At 41.8% G+C, this 18167-nt stretch overlaps 2 protein-coding genes across 2 annotated transcripts in view; both read left to right on the top strand.

Annotated features, from left to right (window-relative positions):
• Ankrd6 (ankyrin repeat domain 6) overlaps positions 1–18167 on the top strand; it is a 234434-nt gene that overhangs the window by 186484 nt on the left and 29783 nt on the right. The window contains exon 4 of the mRNA XM_004663640.2: positions 17222–17320. Within this exon, the coding sequence (XP_004663697.1) occupies positions 17222–17320 (99 nt within the window). The remainder of the gene's footprint in view (positions 1–17221; positions 17321–18167) is intronic.
• On the top strand, positions 1056–4207 carry LOC105944427 (eukaryotic translation initiation factor 4 gamma 2-like). Its single transcript, XM_045154396.1, is given in 3 exon segments — positions 1056–1120; positions 1286–3747; positions 3750–4207. Coding segments are annotated over 3 exon segments (2871 nt in total). The 3' UTR covers positions 4094–4207.

The raw sequence follows: 18167 nt of genomic DNA, 5'->3' as shown, positions 1-18167 counted from the left end.
TTGTGGAAAACAGTGTGGAGGTTCCTAAAACAGCTAAAGATTGATCTACCATATGACCCAGCTATAGCACTTCTAGGCATATATCCTAAGGACTCATCTCATTTCCTTAGAAGTACGTACTCAACCATGTTTATTGCTGCTCAATTTATAATAGCTGTGAAATGGAACCAGCCTAGATGTCCCTCAACAGATGAGTGGATAATGAAGATGTGGCACATTTATACAATGGAGTTCTACTCAGCAGTAAAGAAAAATGAAGTTATGAAATTTGCAGAAAAATGGATGGACTTGGAAAGTGTTATACTAAGTGAGGTAACCCAGGCCCAGAAAGCCAAGCACCACATGTTCTCTCTCATATGTGGATCCTAGCTACAGATGATTGGGCTTCTGCGTGGGAATGAAAATACTTAGTAGCAGAGGCCAGTAAGGTAAAAAGGAGACATAAAGGGAAGAGAAAGGATGGGAGGAGGATACTTAATAGGTTGATATTGTATATATGTAAGTACAATGATTGAGATGGGGAGGTAATATGATGGAGAATGGAATTTCAAAGGGGAAAGTGTCAGGGGGGAGAGAGGGAATTACCATGGGACATTTTTTTTATAATCATGGAAAATGTTAATAAAAATTTAGAAAAAAAAGCTATCAGAAATGAGACAATTAAATGAAACTTTGAGACTGATTATACATAGCTCAAGAACAAGATAAAACTTGGAGACTGAAGGTATGGCTTAGCAGTGAAGGCATTTGCCTGAAAATCCAAAGCACCCCAGGTTTGATTCCCCAGGACCCACATTAGCCAGATGCACAAGGTGGCACATGGTTCTGGAGTTCACTTGCAGTGGCCAGAGGCCCTCGTGTGCCCATTTTTTCTCTCTCTTTCTCAACCTCTTTCTTGCTCTCAAATCAATAAAATATATTTTAAAAATTAAAATTAAATAAAATGTGGGCATTTTTGAGTTAAGCAAGCCTTATTCTAACATGCATAGAGAATATGACAGACACAAAGCAATTGTTACCATTGAACAATTTTAAGTCTTAACTAAAGAAATATTATGGCCAGCAGCGAGCTGGAGCTCTATGGAGGCGGCGGCGGCGGCGGCGGCGGGGACTCCTCTGAGCTGAGTGTTTCAGGCCGTCCAGGCTCCTTCCTCCCCCTTCCCTTCCCCCCTCTTTTTTTTTTTTTTTTTTTGTTTTCCGTTCCCCTTCCTCCTCCCTTCCCCGGTCCCGGCGACTGGATCCTGAGGAGGCAGCTGCGCTAGCAGCTGCTGAATTCTGGGTGAAGGTTTTTCATTTCAACCCCCCCTCCCCTTCCCACCCCATCCATTACTATTATTCTTTTGAAGATTCTTCGTTGTCAAGCCGCCAAAGTGGAGAGTGTGAGAGTGGGGGGTGCTTCTCGTTTCAGTGCTTCTCCGGGCGAAGGAGGAAGTAGGGGTGCACCTCAGCACTATCCCAAGACTGCTGGCAACAGCGAGTTCCTGGGGAAAACCCCAGGGCAAAACGCTCAGAAGTGGATTCCTGCACGAAGCACTAGACGAGATGACAACTCCACAGCAAACAACTCCGCAAATGAAAAAGAACAACATGATGCAATCTTCAGGAAAGTAAGAGGCATACTAAATAAGCTTACTCCTGAAAAGTTTGACAAGCTATGCCTTGAGCTCCTCAATGTGGGTGTAGAGTCTAAACTCATCCTTAAAGGGGTCATACTGCTGATTGTGGACAAAGCCCTAGAAGAGCCAAAGTATAGCTCACTGTACGCTCAGCTATGTCTGCGATTGGCAGAAGATGCACCAAACTTTGATGGCCCAGCCGCAGAGGGTCAGCCAGGACAGAAGCAAAGCACAACATTCAGACGCCTCCTAATTTCCAAATTACAAGATGAATTTGAAAACCGAACCAGAAATGTTGATGTCTATGATAAGCGTGAAAATCCCCTTCTCCCTGAGGAGGAGGAACAGAGAGCCATTGCTAAGATCAAGATGTTGGGGAACATCAAATTCATTGGAGAACTTGGCAAGCTTGATCTTATTCATGAATCTATCCTTAATAAGTGCATCAAAACACTTTTGGAAAAGAAGAAGAGAGTGCAACTCAAAGATATGGGAGAGGATTTGGAGTGCCTCTGTCAGATAATGAGAACAGTGGGACCTAGATTAGACCATGAACGAGCCAAGTCCTTAATGGATCAGTACTTTGCCAGAATGTGTTCCTTGATGTTAAGTAAGGAATTGCCAGCGAGGATTCGTTTCCTGCTGCAGGATACCGTAGAGTTGCGAGAACACCATTGGGTTCCTCGCAAGGCTTTTCTTGACAATGGACCAAAGACGATCGATCAAATCCGGCAAGATGCAGTCAAAGATCTAGGAGTGTTTATTCCTGCTCCTATGGCTCAAGGGATGAGAAGTGGTGGCTTCTTTCTGGAGGAACCGTTTATGCCACCAAGGATGAAAATGGATAGGGATCCACTTGGAGGACTTGCTGATATGTTTGGACAAATGCCAGGTAGCGGAATTGGTACTGGTCCAGGAGTTATCCAGGATAGATTTTCACCCACCATGGGACGTCATCGTTCAAATCAGCTCTTCAATGGCCATGGGGGACACATCATGACTCCCACACAATCGCAGTTTGGAGAGATGAGGGGCAAGTTTATGAAAAGCCAGGGGCTAAGCCAGCTCTACCATAACCAGAGTCAGGGACTCTTATCCCAGCTGCAAGGACAGTCGAAGGATATGCCACCTTGGTTTTCTAAGAAAGGACAGCTTAATGCAGATGAGATTAGCTTGAGGCCTGCTCAGTCGTTCCTGATGAATAAAAATCAAGTGCCAAAGCTTCAACCCCAGATAATTATGATTCCTCCCAGTGCACAGCCACCATGCACTCAAACACCACCTCTGGGACAGACACCTCAGCTTGGTCTCAAAACTAATCCACCACTTATTCAGGAAAAGCCTGCCAAGACTAGCAAAAAGCCACCACCATCAAAGGAAGAACTTCTCAAACTAACTGAAACTGTTGTCACAGAGTATCTGAATAGTGGAAACGCAAATGAGGCCGTCAGCAATGTGAGAGAAATGAGAGCTCCTAAACACTTTCTTCCAGAGATGTTAAGCAAAGTGATCATCCTGTCACTAGATAGAAGTGATGAAGATAAAGAAAAAGCAAGCTCTTTGATCAGTTTACTTAAGCAGGAAGGGATAGCCACAAGTGACAACTTCATGCAGGCTTTCCTGAATGTATTGGACCAGTGCCCCAAACTGGAGGTTGACATCCCCTTGGTGAAATCATATTTAGCCCAGTTTGCAGCTCATGCCATCATTTCAGAGCTGGTGAGCATCTCAGAACTGGCTCAACCCCTGGAGAGTGGCACCCATTTCCCTCTCTTCTTACTTTGTCTTCAGCAACTCGCTAAACTACAAGATCGAGAATGGTTAACTGAACTTTTTCAACAAAGCAAGGTCAATATGCAGAAAATGCTCCCAGAAATTGATCAGAATAAAGACCGCATGTTGGAGATTTTGGAAGGAAAGGGACTGAGTTTCTTATTCCCACTCCTCAAATTGGAGAAGGAACTGTTGAAGCAAATTAAGTTGGATCCATCCCCTCAAACTATATATAAATGGATTAAAGATAACATCTCTCCCATACTTCATGTAGATAAAGGATTTGTGAACATCTTAATGACCAGCTTCTTACAATATTTTTCTAGTGAAGTAAACCCACCCAGTGATGAAACAGATTCTTCTCTGCTCCTTCCAAAGAACAGTTAGAGCAGGAAAAACAACTGCTGCTTTCTTTCAAGCCAGTGATGCAGAAATTTCTTCATGATCATGTTGATCTACAAGTCAGTGCCCTATATGCTCTGCAAGTGCACTGTTTCAACAGCAACTTTCCAAAAGGCATGTTACTTCGCTTTTTCGTTCACTTCTACGATATGGAAATTATCGAGGAAGAAGCTTTCTTGGCTTGGAAAGAAGACATAACTCAAGAATTTCCAGGAAAACGCAAGGCTTTGTTCCAGGTGAATCAGTGGCTAACCTGGCTAGAAACTGTTGAAGAAGAAGAATCAGAGGAAGAAGCTGACTAAAGAACCAGCCAAAGCCTTAAATTGTGCAAAACATACTGTTGCTATGATGTAACTGCATTTGACCTAACCACTGCGAAAATTCATTCCGCTGCAATATTTTCACAATATTTAAAGCAGAAGCATGTCAGTAAGTTTTCCTTCTGCATAAGGTTTTTTGTAGTTGTAATGTCTTAATCATAGTCTACCATCAAATATTTTAGGAGTATCTTTAATGTTTAGATAGTATATTAGCAGCATGCAATAATTACATCCTAAGTTCTCAAGCAGAGGCAGTCTATTGCAAGGACCTTCTTTGCTGCCAGTTATCATAGGCTGTTTTAAGTTAGAAACTGAATAGCAACACTGAATACTGTAGAAATGCACTTTGCTCAGTAATACTTGAGTTGTTGCAATATTTGATTATCCATTTGGTTGTTACAGAAAAATTCTTAACTGTAATTGATGGTTGTTGCCGTAATAGTATATTGCCTGTATTTCTACCTCTGGTAATGGGCTTTATGTGCTAGATTTTAATATCCTTGAGCCTGGGCAAGTGCACAAGTCTTTTTAAAAGAAACATGGTTTACTTGCACAAAACTGATCAGTTTTGAGAGATCGTTAATGCCCTTGAAGTGGTTTTTGTGGGTGTGAAACAAATGGTGAGAATTTGAATTGGTCCCTCTTATTACAGTATTGAAATTAAGTCTACTTAATTTATCAAGTCATGTTCATGCCCTGATTTTATATACTTGTATCTATCACTAAACATTGTGATACTTGAAAAAAAAAAACAAAAAAAAGAAATATTACAATGAGTCACTTTTTTATAAGACTTAGATAATGACTTTAGTGATAATCATCTAGCAAAATCAGCTTGAATAAGACAAGAACCATCTTAACATTACAGAGTTTTAGCTAGGCATGATGATGCATGCTTACTGATAGCTAAACATCATGGACTTTATATAAATCGAGTTACAATATTCTGATATCTGGAAAAGTCTGATGGGCTGGAGAGATGGCTTAGCTGTTAATATTAACAGAAAGTAGAGTTTACGTATTTAAAGCATATGAGGCTACAGAGAGTAAACTATGAACAAAATATCTGCTGTCAGAATTTAAAATAAATAAGAAATCTATATTATGTAGTAACTTTTTTGGCTTAAATATGAAGACATTAAAATTTTTATAATTTGTAAGCTTATCAGAATTGGGGTATCTTAGTATACATATGTTTTTTGAGAAGATTTAGCACTCTTAAAAGCTAAATAAGATTTAATCTCTAAGTCAGTTTTTGAAATTACTTTAGTTATATTTAACATACCCAAAGAATGGAGGAAATGGATTAAACTGCCATGATCTAATAAAAAAGGAGACAAGTCTCATGAAAAGGAGAGGGAATGAGCATGCCAGAGCCACTTGCCACTGCAAGTGATTTCCAAAACAATTATCAAATGTGTGTTCCACTATGTGCATCTAGCTTTGCAAATAAGTACCTTTAATTGCTGAGACAAAAAGAAGTATTTTTAATGTCTTTCAAATTACTTTTATAGAACTATATTGAATTCTAAATATACACAAAATTTTATGACACAATTTGTAATTATTCAAACCCTAACCAACTTTATGTCTGTGGCACTTTGGTAAACTTGTTTAGTAATGACATAAGTTGAAATTAAAGTATTAAGACTGATTGTTGGACGAATGGAGGAATTACATCTTAAATCACAACATAACTTTGTCTAGATTTTTTTTTTTTACTGTTCACCATGAAATAAATGGTTTTTAAGTATGTGACAGATAAATACTGTTTAATGTTTCAAATGTGGTCTGTCTACCTTATAAAGTAGGGGGGGGAGAGTAAATAGTTCCTCTGAGATTTTTTTCTTTCTTCCTTTTTTTTTTTTTTGAGGCAGGGTTTTAGATATAATAACCTTAAGAGAGAATTAAATATCAAGTCAATTTTAACCTTAACATTTATTTGAAAGGTTGACAAATAGAGGAACCTACTTAACTTCATTGGGTACTCAATCCTTCATGACCATTATTATGACCAGATTAACATTAATGAGTTAAAATTAAGTTTACAACATGAATACCATAGAAATCTGCTATCAGCCAGGGCCATACTTTGTTAGTCTGATGCAAGCCCTAGGCTGATAGTCATTTTATATCTCAAGAAGTCTATAATCTGATTAGGTACTTTGTCTTTAACCTTCTGTTTAAGCTTACTCATATCTTCATCTACATACTTTACTCATACCTTCATCTATATACTTTTCACTTTACTGTCCCGGCCAGCGGGGAGTTGAACAAGGACTCAAGGAGAAGCTAACCTGGGTGAAAGAAGGCAAATAGACACAAGAAGGAGACCATGCTAGGTGTTTGTCATGGCCTCGAGAGTTTATCCTTACATGTAGGTTTATATAGGGTTGTAGGGGGAAGGGGACGTAGTTAGGGCAAAGATCACAGAGTTACTGGTTAAACTGTAATGCCTTTGTTTCTTCATCAGCTACTGGCAGGATGGGGGAGTGTTTGTCCAGGTGTACGATCCCATTGTTTCTGGTAGTTGAATATTAGGTGAGGACGTAGAAAGTTAACTTGCTATATGGCAGACTCTGTTAACATGGCCGAGGTTTGGTTCATAGCTCCCAACACTTTACAACCTATGTAGCCACTCTAACAATCTTTTCCATCAAGCATTTAACATCCAACATTTAAAGTTTCCTCTCCAGTTTATCTTTTTCAGTCAGTTCATCTCATAACTACCCACAAAAACTTTTATTGTCCTTACCAAAACACTTTTAATATGACCATTTTTTTTCCTCAAAAGGCCTTGTGAAATAACTTTTTAAAGAGAGAGTAAATCAGATTTCACTTATGTCATTTACCCAGAATAAACAAAAATTTTTTAACCTTGTTTCTTATAACTTTCCTGAAACACATGTTTAAAAATATGAAAACAGGGCTGGAGAGATGGCTTAGCGGTTAAGCGCTTGCCTGTGAAGCCTAAGGACCCCGATTCGAGGCTCGGTTCCCCAGGTCCCACATTAGCCAGATGCACAAGGGGGTGCACACGTCTGGAGTTCGTTTGCAGAGGCTGGAGGCCCTGGCGCGCCCATTCTCTCTCTCTCCCTCTATCTGTCTTTCTCTCTGTGTCTGTCACTCTCAAATAAATAAATAAATTTTTAAAAAATATATGAAAACAGATTTAAGCATTTTTAGAATTTTTTTGAGTCTGTTGTCTGTTAGTAGTTCCATATAAGCATAGAAAGATAAGGTAAATGTAAAACATTTACAAATTTCTTGTAAGTGTAACACAGTTAGAAATTTCTTATAAGAAGTCCCCATAGCAACTTGGCATACATTCATCATCGTGCTGGAGTTAGGATCCTGAGATTCCCTGTGCTTACAGTTCCCTGACTCTGCAAGGCAGTGATACTAAGAAAGAGCCTTTTCTCCCCCTAAATTCCAGGGAAAGTTTTGGTTTTCCTTCAGGGTTATAGGGCAGCTTTTCATACCTGTCATTTTATAACTCTTTAAGGGTAAGAGAATCTTGCTTTTTTTTGGGGGGGGGGTCTATGATCTCAATTACTTTTAGTGTTCCTTCTGGGGGACACGCAACAGTAAAACTTGGCTGTGCCATCTTGTACAGTGAGCTTGGTGGAAAACATCCCCACAATGAAATGGCACTGTTCAGAACAGAAATCATTCTGCTGCCTTAGGGCTGTGAGCCACGTACATACTCACACACATTCATTTTAAATGCACTTTTCATATAGACTCTAGACAACCATTTCCCCTTCGCACATTCATTCAGAAGTTATGCATTCCCATTTTAAATTTTTACCTTATTTATGACTCCAGAGATTAAAATCAAACCTTGTTACCAGGCAGAAGGCTGAGGGAGCTAGAGGAGCCAGAAGAGCTGTTGGGGCGAGGTTCTCTATGGTGTCAGGGTCAAAGGCAGAAGGTGAAGATGAGTATGGGGGAGAGGCTAGAAGGACCTGGTAAGAAAAGCAGGTTGAACAGAGAGAAGGCCTTGCATATAGGGTACTGTGGACCATTTGCCTGTACATTGGTAGAAGTTTGTTTTAATTCAGTGAGAATCTGGAAATCAAAAGTATCAGTATCAAACCATTTGGACCCATTGTCCAGCTTATGGATGTGGCCAAGCAGAGTTGCAGAGAAAGATAAGATGTCGTCCAAGAGTCATAGAGGCTTTAAGTTCTTAAGGAGATAGGAAAAGAGCAAAACAAGGGTGAGAGAAAAATAAACCAGAGCTTAAGCTGGGTTTACACAGAACACCAATATGACCCCCTGGCCTGTTAGGTTGAATGGGGCCTGCACCTTCCACGTGGGCAGAGGCTGTTCAGGTCACAACTGTTGGCTGGTTAGCCTGTTAGTGGGCGAGGAGGGCAACTGTACTCCTGATGGCGAAAGCAGCTAGCTGTGAAAGATGAAAGCAGCTGGCAGTAGAAGATGAGAGCTCAGGAGAGAGAGGAAGGAGGGAGAGAGAGAGTATCCTGAGATGGTGCAACCAAACCAAAAGGTGCCCCTTAGGGTATGGTAGACCAGAGAGCCAGAGACCCAAGGTGTCCAGAGTGCGTCTTTCTAGAGACCTAAGGTTAGAGCCTAGCAGCCGAGGGGAGTAGCCTGGAGTGCCGGCACGTCTTCCACAAGATGGGGTGAAACCCAAGAGCAGGCCAACCCAAGAGAGAGGGACACTTACAGAGAAGAAGGAGGAGAAGGAAGAACAGTGAGGCAGAATCATGGTGGGTGTGAGAGCCTGTATCAGACAGATGGTCCAAGGCCTTCGAGGGTCAAATGGCAGCTCGGTGGTCTGGTGTTGCAGTCCGGTTCGCATTGCTGGTAGAAATCACCCAACCAAGAGCAGCTTCTGGGAAAAAGAGATTTATTTTGGCTTACAGGCTTGAGGGGAAGCTCCATGATGGCAGGGGAAAACGATGGCAAGAGCAGAGGGTGGACATCACTCCCTAGCCAACATAAGGTGGACTACAGCAACAGGAGAGTCTGCCAAACACTGGCATGGGGAAACTGGCTATAAAGCCCATAAGCCTCCCTCCAGGAGGTATTAATTCCCAAATATCCATCAGCTGGGAACCTAGCATTCAGAACACTTAAGTTTATGGGGGACACCTGAATCAAACCACCACATCTGGTTAGGGGAAAGGAGGTCTGGCCACCCAAGAGGGCAGTCAGAAGCCTTCCTGAGTTATGGTACCACTTGTAAAGTTCAGGAGTGACCAAGGACCACTGAGACCACTCTGAGGCAAAGGTGGAAGTTTTTATTTGGGGGAGAGGGGCTGGGGGGACACAAGCTGCCGGGACTGACTGTCAAGAGTGGAGCAGTCAGCTTGGAGTTACAGATAGTGGGTTTTATAGGCTCTTCAGTTGGGAGAAGGTGAGGAAGGAGAATAAATTTCTTTTTTCTTTACATTAGCCATAGGATGAGACCAGAAATGACCCAGTGAGAGATAAGGGGGCAGTAAATCTAGACCTGGAGTCTTGTTAGGCAGGGGAAGGATAATGGGTAGACAATTTCTTGAGGAATATGGATGATTCACTTTGCCCTCCTGCTGTAACTTTATTTTGTCCTGATCTAACAGGAGGGAGGTCTTTCATAGGATTTAAACATTGTGGTTGGTCAAGTTCAGCCCCTGGAACTTGGTGTCAGAGCTAACTTCTTTTAAAAAAATATTTATTGTCTTTTATTTAAGTAAAGAAAGAGGGAGGGAGGGAGGGAGAGAGAGAGAGAGAGAGAATGGGTGCACCAGGGCCTCCAGCCATTGCAAGATGAAGTCCAGACGTGTGCACCCCTTGTGCATCTGGCTAATGTGGGTCCTGGGAAATCGAACCTGAGTCCTTTGGCTTTGCAGGCAAGCGTCTTAACTGCTAACCTCTTCCTGAGACATCCCATGGCCCTAATTACCAGCTGTCCCTCTGGTTCACCTGAGGCAGAAGACAGCCTATCACCCTAAGGTTATAAATACCTTTGCAAGGAGAGGGCAGTCTCTCCCTCCCTCTCTCCTTCCCTCTCCCCCCCCACTCCCCGCCCCCCCCCCCCTCTCTCTCTCTCTCTCTCTCTCTCTCTCTCTCTCGTTCTGTCATCACTTGGAAACTTCCAGCTGTGGGTGAGTTTTTCCCACGGCTTGGCTAGGCCCTAGTCCGGGCCCAGCCAGGAGCGCCCCCTAGCCCTTGCTCTCCGCATGAGTCTTTTATCCCCTCCAGCTCCCCACATGGCAGGAGCTCCTTGAACCTTTTCTCTTTGCTTTCCATGCTTTTTTCCCCAGGCCCTCCACATGGGATCTCTAGCCACATAGGTGCTTTTCCTTGGCTTTACATCTCTTAATAAATATAATAATTTAATAATTATCCTTCTCAGTTTTCTTTTTTATTCAATTCTTTGACTAAAACTAGAAATGAACCCAGGGCTTGGGGTGCAAGGACTTTCTTGGACCCTTAGCACCCCATTACATGACTACCACAAGCTCAGCTGAGTTAGTCCATTTGGATTGGATCTTCCAGTGTCAACTGTCCATTTCTGAGCAGTGGCTGAGTGGAGTTACATAGCACAAAGGGTTGTTTTGGTCTTTGAAGAAGGTGAATTCTCTGTGAAAGGATCATGTAAATTTTCCTTCAGTAAGTTATTAGGGAAAATTTCTGTGATAATGTGACTGGGAGCTATTTTCAGAAAATATTTCAACTCTTACTGATGTGATAGAATTGTGAGAAATAAAACTTTTATTACCAATGAAAAATCTTGGAGAGTTCACCTTTATCATAATCTCTTCCAAATTTACCTTTCAAAACTCTGGCTATGAATTTCAGACCCTTGTCTATGCTAGGGTATAGCTTTATGCATTGAGTTTTCCTTGCATCTCTAATATCCTAAAACTTGACAAACACATTTATAAGTGAGGACAGTATTTGCAAAGACATGCTGTGCATAGACAGAATCCCATCAGCATCTTTCATAAATCTCTGGTTATATCTAAAACTTATTGGAACACCAAGGATGTCATTTACAAAAGGTGCTGATTTAACTTTAAGCTTTTAATTTCTACCTTGGGTCACAACACTTTATTTTTCTACACTATAATACAAACATAATATTCTTGATCTATATCATCTCAGGTGGCAATAGAAAATATAAGGAAAGGGAAGAGACTCAGACCACAGGAAAGGTGGGGCCTTGAGTTGCTGGTATAAACTTGTTGAGATCATTTGATCTTTCCTTTGCATAATTAAAGTCCTTGCTTACCTCTGTGCAGGCCACAATACCAGGCATACTAACACTTCCCAACAAAATACCCTACTCAGCCCTGAGGCTCACCGTGTTCTACTTCAGCACACACTATGCTGATTTCCTGGGACTGCTTTGTTGTAGGCAAGGGGTTCTCAAAACAGTCAAGGTGAGCCATGTGGGCAAAAGGAAAGCTCTAGCCTGGCTTTTAGCTAGAAACACCATCTTTAATTTATCACAATAACATATTTTCTTGTACCTTTTCCTTGCTTTAGACAAATAATGCATACTTTGCTGTACCCATATAATTTAAATGACAAGCAAAACAAAACATGACAACATAACAAATAGTGTAACGACTGGTGAAGGTAAAACTAGATAATGCATTTCCCAGGATATACCTATTTTCTGGGTATTCACCATACCTGTTAATGGTTACCTTTGAAATATCTGCAAGAACTCAAAGATACTTCTTTATATTTTTTAAGAAAGCAGGTAGATTATTGGAAAAAATCACTTTGTTATCTTGGATAGTGGATAGAAATAAAGAATGTTAATATTATAAGGAATTTACACCTGACTTCATATTCTACAGATACTGATCTTTATGGCATGGTGTAAGGACTGAGAATTAGTTGCGTAATGACCTCCAGTAGCCTGGAGTGGGATTTTTATGAGCTTCAACCTGTTAAAAACAGTTCTTTAGAATATACAATATGTTATTCTGATAAATTAAGAGGGTTACTTTCTCATCACTTCACACAAGTACTAGGTCTGCTTTAATCTTAAGTCTTGACCTGAACCAAGGTGTAGGTTAGTCAGGGTCCTATCCTAGACAGGCCCTTCACATGATCTGTCCTTCAGGGCTGATGTGACCTGTGTGCTGGGGTCATGAGGCTTACATTTGATGTGCAGCATGGGTAGAATGTAAGTTCCATCTTGTAAAAATGTTTTTTTTTTTTTCTACTTGCCCCAAGGAGTGTTGGGTAGAGTGCCTACTATTTATGGGGTGACTCAAAGGCTTGTACAATTGGAAACCTGACCAACTCAGTACTACCTGAACTCTCATATTTCTTGCTGAGAATGAAGTGGCTTCTTTCTCGGTGGGTCCCATTTGGGCAGTATCTAATCTGATGATTTGTTTGGATAGTAGGTATTCCTCACCTAGAAATGCTTCCTCACACTTGTAGCCACTTTTTTTTTTTTATCATTCAGTGCTCATTTTGATGTCACAGATCCAGGGGCAGTTCCATAATGGCAGAAGAAGTTGGCCCCTCTTTTATAGCTCCAAAGAGAGAAAGCCAACACTAAAAAGCAAGCAAGCACACTTCAGGAACTTCAGGCAAAGCTTAAGCACTTTGCATATCTTAAGACTGGAATTCCAAATGCAACCCCACACCTTAACACTGGATACTAGGGCCTGGCCACACTGATACCTCTTCCAGCCAGGAGGTTGGATATCCAGATTACAAGCTTTAAATAAACTCCTGTAGTACACAGCTTCCAGCATGCTGAAATGAACCTCCAAACCAAGCACAGTTATGGAGGAAGGGATATTTATTGACGCTTACAGATCCAGGGGAAATTCTATAATGGTAGAACAAGTTGGCCTGCTCTTATAGGACCAAAACAGAGAGAGAGAGAAAAAAAGCCATCCACAAGCCAAAATCCAAAAGCCAGACCACACAGCACTTTATGAACCCTAAAAGGAACTCAGACACTTTGCATATCTTTTTAAAAAATTTTTTTAATTTTATTTTTTCTCAATTTTTATTAACATTTTCCATGATTATAAAAAGTATCCCATGGTAATGCCCTCCCTCTGCCCCCCACTTTGCATATCTTTAGACTAGAATTTCAAATCCACCACCACATCTTAGGGCTGAACCCAGATATCTGTATATCTAATTTACAAACTGTAATAAAATCCTATTTTGGGGGCCATTCATTTAAAGTACCACAACTCTTGAATCAGTTGAGGGACATTCATTCAAACTACCAAAACCACTAGGCTATCTCTCCAGCCCCCTCTTAAAAGTGTAAAAATGTTTATTTATTGGGGGGCTTCTGGCTTTTATGTGGGATTTAGGGATTGAATTTGGGCACTCAAGCTTGAGTGGCAGTGCTTTATCCACTTAGCCATCTCCCTGGCCCTAGCGTAGACTTTTAATCAATCAGCAGTAGTCTCTCTCTCTCTCTCTCTCTCTTTCTTTCTCCCTTTCTTTCTCACTGGCAGGTTCTCTAGCTCAGTCTGGCTTTAAACTCATGGTGATCCTCCTACTCAGCCTTCTCAGATATTTTATTTATTCATTTGTAAGTAGAAAGAGAGAGAAAAGGTGATATTGAGAGAATGGGCACACCAGGGCCTTCTGTCACTGCAAGTGAACTCCAAATGAATGCTCCACTTTGTGCATCTGGCTCTACTCTATATGGGCATGGGCTGTCAGGCTTTGCAAGCAAGCCCCTCTAACCAGTGAGTCATTGCTCCAGCCTTTTAATTAATTTATTTTTTTTTTTTTTGAGGAGAGTTTCAAGGTAGGGTTTTGCTCTAGCTCAGGCTGAGCTGGAATTCACTATATAGTCTCAGGGTGGCCTTGAACTCATGGTGATCCTCCTACCTCTGCCTCATGAGTGCTGGGATTAAAGGTGTGCTTCACCATGCCCACCTCCTTTTAATTTTAAGAAAGCAAATATGAGAGTTTTTTTTTTTTTAACAGGGTCTCACTATGTAGCCCAGGCTATCCTTGAACTCTTGATCCTCCTAACTCTGCCCCTTGAGTGCTGGGATTACAGGTGTGTTCTACCCAACCTATCCAAACTATATTTTTATTGCATTTTTATTTGTTTATTTACTTATGAGAGGGGGGGGTACATGTTGCAGTCAGGTTCACATTGCTGGCAGAAATCACCTGACAAAGAGTAGCTTTTGGGGGAAAAAAAAGGTTTATTTTGGCTTACAAACTCAAGGGTAAGCTCCATGATGGCAGGGGAAAACAATGGCATGAGCAGAGGATGGACATCACCCCCTGGCCAACATAAGGTGGACAATAACAACAGGAGAGTGTGCCAAATACTGCCAAGGGGACACTGGCTACAGTACCCATGAGCCTGCCCCCAACAATACACTGGCTCCAGGAGGCATTAATTCCCAAATCTCCATCAGAAACCTAGCATTCAGAAAGCCTAAGTTTACAGAGGACACCTGAATCAAACCATCACAGTACACCAGGGTTTCTAGCCCTTGCAAATGAACTCTAGATACATGAGCCACTATGTGCATCTGGCTTACTTGAGTTCTGGGGAATTGAACCTGAGTCCTTAACACTTTGCAGGCAAGTACCTTAACCACCAAGTCATCTCTCTATCACCTAAACTATATTTTGACTAGAATTAGTAGATATTTTTGTGCTAATACATACAACATGAACCTTATTTATTTATGTATTTAATTGGAGAGGGAGAGAGAGGGAGAGAATGGGCATGTCAGGGCCTTTAGCCACTGCAAACGAACTCCAGAAGCATGTGCCACCTTATGCCTCTGCCTTACTCTGGTCCTGGGGAATGAACCTGGGTCCTTTGGCTTTGCAGGCAATCACCTTAACCAATAAGCCATCTCTTTAGTCTCACAACATGAATTTTATCCCTGTAGACCTTCTTGTGCAATTGTCACCACTATATATCTATGGAACTCATTTTCTTGGTTTATTTTGTTTATTTATTTTGGTTTTTCAAGGTAAGGTTTCTAGCTCAGGATGACCTCCAATTCACTATGTAGTCACAGGTTGGCCTCAAACTCATGGCATCCTTCTACCTCTGCCTCCCGAGTGCTGGGATTAAAGGCGTATGCCACCATGTCCAGCTGAACTCATTTTCTTGGAGTAAATGCCTTCAGTTGTCATTGTGATAAATCCCAGGAAGGCAGTGAAGTTGGCCAGGTCTCATTAAGGCTTCTTATGGTTAGTGGTGTAACCCTCCTATAACTAATCTCTGCTCCATGTCATGTACCTTTCACTCCTGCCTGTCTTGGGCTAATAGGCCAGGGATGCCCAGGAGTATGTTCTTTGCCCCTCTGTGCTCTGTCAGGAAATTTAATCTATGCAATCTTTGCAGCTAAATCATAGAATCCAGAAAGGGAAGGGAGGACCTCACTTTTTCAGGTGAAGATTCTGAAGTGAAGTGACACAACTCTCCTGCCTTGATCTCCTTGATCTCCTGCCCCATCCCCATTTCTTTCTACCTGAAAACTTCCATACTGTTTGTAAGGAATGTGTAAGAGTAAACAAAAGAGAACACTGGACTTGATCTCTACAGACAGTTGATTGAGAAAAACAGCAAGGGGCAGCAGCCTTCCTGCAGGATGAAGGCTGAAGCACTGAGCAAGGCTGGGGTTGAAGTTGAAAACTTATAAGGAGGAGCCTAAGAAACATACTATACCAGGTGTAGTTGATAAGAAAATTGTAGCTGTTTGTGTCCTTGTTCAAAATAGGCTTCTTTAGCCAGGAATGTCTAAGGGAGAATACTCAGGTGATTTTTGGTCCTTCAAGGCCATCTGAGTTTAAGGAGAGTGTATCAATCAGGGAAGGTGTTGAACTTGATGAGGCCAAATATCTCTGTGACTTCTTTATTGCCTGTTCATTTTAGGGATAGTTATTAACTCTTTAGTTCCCTCTAGTTTTTTGTTGTTGTTGTTTATTTGTTAGTTGTTTATTTATTTTTTGAGGTAGGGTCTCTCTCTAGCACATACTGACCTGGAATTCACTCTGTATTCTCAGGGTGGCTTCGAACTCATGGTGTCCTCCTACCTCTGCCTCCTGAGTGCTGGGATTAAAGGTGTGCACCACCATGCTCAGCTAGTTCCCTCTAGTTTCCAGGGAAGGCTAGTAACCTTTCACTGTTCATTTCCCTTTTGAGCCCAGTCCTCAAGCTTGATTTGATTTGCCTTGCCTTGACTTGTCTGAATACATGTCAGAGCTAAATGTGCACTTAAAAGACTGAACTTGCCTGGCATGGTGGCACATGCCTTTAATCCCAGCACTCAGGAGGCAGAGGTAGGAGGATCACCATGAGTTTGAGGCCACCCTGAGACTACATAGTGAATTTCAGGTCAGCCTAGACCAGAGTGAGACCCTACCTCAAAAAAAACAAAAACAAAAACAAAGACTAAGCTCTTCTGTTATAGTCTTGACCTTTTTACCTCTGACAGTGTTCAGTCTTTCCCTCCAATACAATTAGAGGAGAAAGTCAAGTTCTCCTTGGTAACTGGAGAAGAAACTGAGAGTCCCAGGAATCTGATAAAAAAATAAAAGGCAGGCTGCAGCGTAAATCAGAGAGAAGCTTCATAAAATTCTGCTGTGACAGGTGCAATCCCCAGAGTCCTCAGGTAAAACTGAGCACGCCCTTACATTGCTCTTGGCTAGTAAGAATCAGGGGGCAAATTATACACCTGTCTTTAAAGCATGATGGCCTTGCATTGACACTAACAGAGATGTGTCTGTAAGTCAGCAGGTGGACCCCTTGGGGAATAAAGAGTGCAACATTGCTGGTTTGACTGCATAACCTATACAGTCTGACTCCCAGACCTGCTCTCCATGCACATAACAGTCACATCGCCCTGGGAAGCAGGAGAAGGCCTGAGTCTGTTGTGGATGTGAGGTGATGGGCTAATCTTGCTATTGACTTAGGGTCTTTTGCTGTGCCAATGTGTGTTATCTACTAATGGGCTCTCAAAACTCTTCTTGCCTGTGGTGACCAAACCCTTCTGCAAGTGACCAACCTACTCTGTGTGAAGCAAGGAGGTACCCTGGGAAATGGGTTGAGGGGAAAGTGATGTGAAGCTGCAAAGAAACACTGACTGCTGTTCCTGGCTCTGTGTCACTTTTCAGGGGGAGCAGACAGCCTTGCATCGTGCCACAGTGGTGGGAAACACGGAGATCATCACTGCGCTCATCCAAGAGGGATGCGCCTTGGACCGGCAGGACAAGGTAAATGGGAGGGCTCAGCTGCTTACTCCTGAGGTAAGGGCTACAGGGCCCTGTGGAGCTGAAGGAGCCCACATGGCTTACCTTGGAGCACCCAAAATATACTCCTCTTCTATGACTAGTGACGAGGTCAACCCAGAGTTCCTCTGAAGAAGAGTAAGAGATCTCAGCCAGTTGTATTTGTTTAAAAGTTCTTCTCTCAGCCAGGTATGGTGTTGCACACTTTTAATCCCAGCACTCAGGAGGCAGAGGTAGGAAGATCGCTGTGAGTTTGAGGCAACCCTGAGACTGTAGTATACTATGACTATGTATAGTGAATTCCAGGTCAGCCTGGGCTACAGTGAGACCCTACCTTGAAAAACTACAAAAAAAAAAAAAATCTCCATTACTTGCACAGTGACAACAACATAAATCCAGATTAAGGGGAAATATCTAGAAATTACAGGTGTGTTCACCCTACCCAGACAAACTGGAGCTCTGAAGGGTAGAGAAGAAGCATCCTCAGATGTCTGGTTGTTTTTAGATAAGCAAGCAAATTAAGTTCTTTAAACTATTGAAAGCAAAAAAAAATCATTTATTTTTTGAAGAAATCCTAATGGCTTATTATACATTAACCCAGTGTTTTTAAATTGTCACAGTCTTGAAATCAGAAATTTTGCATATAAGTGCATATTGGCATCTGCTTACCTTTTCTCTCTAACCATTATTAAAGTGTAATATATATACAGAAAATTACACAAGCCATAAATGTGCAGCTCATTGTGTCTCACCTGAGCACACCTATGTGGGCAACAGATCTGGAAAGACTCCTTCGTGGCCCCCAGAGCTGCTCTCTCCACTCCTCCCCACC

The sequence above is a fragment of the Jaculus jaculus genome, chromosome 7 (genome assembly GCF_020740685.1).
Source record: "Jaculus jaculus isolate mJacJac1 chromosome 7, mJacJac1.mat.Y.cur, whole genome shotgun sequence".
Classification (NCBI taxonomy): domain Eukaryota; kingdom Metazoa; phylum Chordata; class Mammalia; order Rodentia; family Dipodidae; genus Jaculus; species Jaculus jaculus.
This window is presented reverse-complemented; position numbering and strand designations above follow the sequence as displayed.